General features: G+C 51.4%; 1 protein-coding gene across 1 annotated transcript; it reads right to left on the bottom strand.

The window, feature by feature from the left end:
- Positions 1-1,880: 1,880 nt before the first annotated feature.
- Positions 1,881-3,254, bottom strand: LOC127343207 (uncharacterized). The gene has a single exon (XM_051369324.2). The coding sequence runs from the start codon at positions 3,202-3,204 to the stop codon at positions 2,020-2,022; it is 1,185 nt and encodes a 394-aa protein (XP_051225284.1). The 5' UTR covers positions 3,205-3,254; the 3' UTR covers positions 1,881-2,019.
- Between the last annotated feature and the right edge of the window lie 220 nt (positions 3,255-3,474).

The raw sequence follows: 3,474 nt of genomic DNA, 5'->3' as shown, positions 1-3,474 counted from the left end.
AGACATTGTGCACTTTTGGAGGGTGGAAAACCCTGCCATGTCGGTGCAATCCAACTTGCATCTGAAATAGGAGTCGTACTCTCGAAGGGCATACACAATTCTCAGGAAGAGCTTCCGGCTCATCCTAAAACAATTAAAAACAGTCTCACCGTGCAATGGATTGTCGGCGAAGTAGTCGGCGTAGAGCATGCAATAGCCATCCACTCGCTGCCTCGACTTGCACTTCCGGTGACCTGGAGCCGACCCACCACGGCGACCAATGGCCTTCTCAGCGTACAATCCGGACAGGCAAGTTAGGATCAACATGTGCTCCTCGTCTTGGGCGGCGGCTGCCATCTCTTCTTCAAAAAGCTCGGCGAACATCTTCTCCTCCTCGTCGTCAGAGTCCATGTCTGGCCAAGCAATTGGACGAACACCTGCCGGGCGTGTCGATGAGGCGTGACGCAAGGGAGTTGCCCGACGGCGGAATATAGGCAGACGGCATGACAGACGGCGGAATATAGCCTGCTGGGTGGAGGGACGGCGGAGTTCAGGCAACTGGCCGGTGGATTGGCGAGGGGTGGTGCCGGCGGCGAGAGAGCAACGAGAGGGGAGGGGAGATATGCGACGAGAAAGTGGTGGGGTTCGCTTGTTCTCTCGCTGACAGAGCAGGCCCGTCCCCACTTTTCTCTCGTCCGGAGTCCCCGTGCGCACCCCGGGAGGGGGGATGGCCTGGGTTCTCCGGATGGATTAAGGGCCTATTCCGGGGGGGGGGGGGGGGGGGGGGGGGGGAAGTAACCGGAGACGCGGCTAGGCCGAATAACACCGTCCGGATGGAAAAAAACGCATGTCGGTGACCTAGTCAGGGAGACGGCTGGAGATGCTCTTACTATAGTCTAGACATATGGTCACGAATTTTCCTTGATTCTCTGACTTGTGGTAATTTTACCTTAGTAAGTCCATCCTATGGTATCTTTGGCCTATTTATCTTGTTTGGGAATAATGGTGAGAAGAGAGAAGAAATAGTGATAGAAAAGTTTAAAGAATCTTTGGAATAATTAATTGAAAAAAAACGCTCTCAAAGAGGCACGTAGTAAGAAATTCATGTACAAAAGAAGATGGTGTGTTGGCTCAGAGGTGTAGATGCACCTATTATGAAAACTTACTTATTTTAAATGAATTTAAAAATGTTAAAAAATTGGGCAAAAAATCCCAGTTCTACATGAGGACATTCTGTTGTTCGTACATTAAGTTTCGCGGAAAAGGAACATTTTCCATGTCCTATGTAAAAAAGAGAAAAATGTTTCGTGAAAAAAGTTATTTCTGAGCAGCAAAATTGTCTTTTTTACACAAGCCATAAAAAGAAATTCCCGGGAAACTTTGTGTGTGCGACCATAGAATATCTGGATGTACATCCTGATATTTTTTCAGAATTTTTTGAACATACTGAACTACATTTGTACACAGTAGGTGCATCTACACCCTACGAGTGAAAATGGATTTCCCATGTACAAAATAGGTTTCTTTACCATTTAGAAATTAAGAAAATGAATAATATTATGCTTGAACCCGTGAAAGAAAAACTCATATTTAGACCCACATGTTGAACAAAGAGAAAGTTTACTAAAACATGTTCATAGGTTATACAAAAGTAGCCACGTAGGGAATAATACGAAGGGGCTGGGCGCAGTAACCATATTGGCAAGGTACGGTAACCTCAGTGACAGTAATATCGATTTTCCGGAATACAGTGACCAAATGGATTTTCCTCAACAGATACAATTACCGTGGGTGTATTTTGCTCAAAACTTCAAAACGAAGGAAGAGCTCTCCATTGTCTCAAAATCTAATGCTGGCTCGCGCGACAGAAAAGAGTTAACGGAGCGCCAACAATGATCTGGTGACACAAATTAAACCTTTATTGATTGAGGGCATACATTCTTATTTCTCAAATACAACAGTGCCTAGCATCTTTCAGCATACTAGCTGCAGAAAGCGCCTAGCCATAGTCGCTAAAATCCCTCAAACCTGTATACCAATTCAGGGTGCAAACCAGATTGGAGGAGAGCACTCTGAAGTAAACTGCTGCGGAAAGCGCCAAGTGCGATCCGTACGATTGAGTATTTTCTGAGCATCCACGCCCATGTCAGTACTGGAATGCTTACCCCCACTGTTTAACGCGAAGGATATGTTGGATCTAGTATCATCCAAGTAGTAGATGTTACCCACGTCGAGCCTGTTGAAGTGGGACATCTCAAATGCCCTGGAGCAGCCTCTACCAAGTAAGAGCAACCGACCAGGAAGAGTGTGGATCTCCACCCAGGAAGCTTCAGAGCCCCCACCGGGAGCAATCTCAAGGTTCATCTCAAAGATTCTGAACCTAAAGGTGCGACGCCACTTGAGTTGCCGCAGAACCATTAGCAGTTTTCCGCGGGACTCCACCAGATAGCGGGACAGCTTGAGCGACTTGTGCAGGAGATTATCAGGCTTGTAATCAGCGCGCTTCTTGACACGATAAGAGCTACGGGACATCACCAGAGGAGCGGTCGTCGGGCCGCCGTTGGGCGTGTACACCACGACATCCTCCGTGCTGGAGAGGACATGGAAGCCTTCCTTGAGCTCATTCCTGTAGTAGATCATGTCCTGGATCACGTCCATAGGGAGACCGTACGCGATCCAGTATCGGTCCATCCCCGGCCGCCAGAACGCGATATTGAAGGCGCTGGAGACGTGCGCGGCGGCAAGGCACCCCGCCTTCGACGGCGCGTCGGAGAAGGTGACGCTGCGAATGACCATATGGTGCTCGCAGGCGTTGTTGCCGTGCAAGTTGGGTTGGTTGGTCCGGAGCCTGTCGGGGAGAGGAACCATCGCGCCGGACATGAGGTTGACCGCCGCGTACCCTCGCCACTGCTCCAAGGCGAGGGCGACCCAGCCACCCTCATGGGAGCCGCATAGGCGCGCGCCGCGGACGTTCTGCGGGAGGTACAGGCGGCGGGTGGCGCCGGAGTGGAGGCTGAAGAAGGAGGGCGCAGCGGGGGATGGGAGGAGGAGCCAGGGGAGCTGGCGAGCCGGAGCGTCGCGGTCAACCGCGGCGGAGCGCCACGGCCGGCAGACAGCAGAAAAGTAGACGCGGTCGGCTAAGCATGTGAGGTTGAGGAGGATGATGGCAAGGAGATCGGGTTGGAGGTCCGCCCATGGCCGGTGTGGTCTACGGGGGCGGGGCATGGTGGATCGGAAGGGGATTTTGGCCGTGGCCCCAAGCTTCTACTGGAGTATCTGATCTGCGTGCTGTTGGCACTTGCCAGCCAGTATGCCCTTTTAAGCCTCCGCTGACCGATGGAGACCAGGCAGACATGGATTCTCTGAACTCGAAATCCCTGCAGTCCCCTAACTTTCGGTGGCTGACATATGGGTCCACGTTTGGTGGACCTCACCTGTCAATGACTCAAAGTTAGATTTGGCTATGTCAGGGGACCCCCCTCTAGCCTTCCGTGG

This window comes from Lolium perenne, chromosome 3 (genome assembly GCF_019359855.2).
Source record: "Lolium perenne isolate Kyuss_39 chromosome 3, Kyuss_2.0, whole genome shotgun sequence".
Classification (NCBI taxonomy): Eukaryota; Viridiplantae; Streptophyta; class Magnoliopsida; order Poales; family Poaceae; genus Lolium; species Lolium perenne.
This window is presented reverse-complemented; position numbering and strand designations above follow the sequence as displayed.

Coding starts and splice junctions, on each gene's coding strand:
- LOC127343207 (XM_051369324.2), bottom strand. CDS start 3,204: ATGCCCCGCCCCCGTAGACCACACCGGCCATGGGCGGACCTCCAACCC.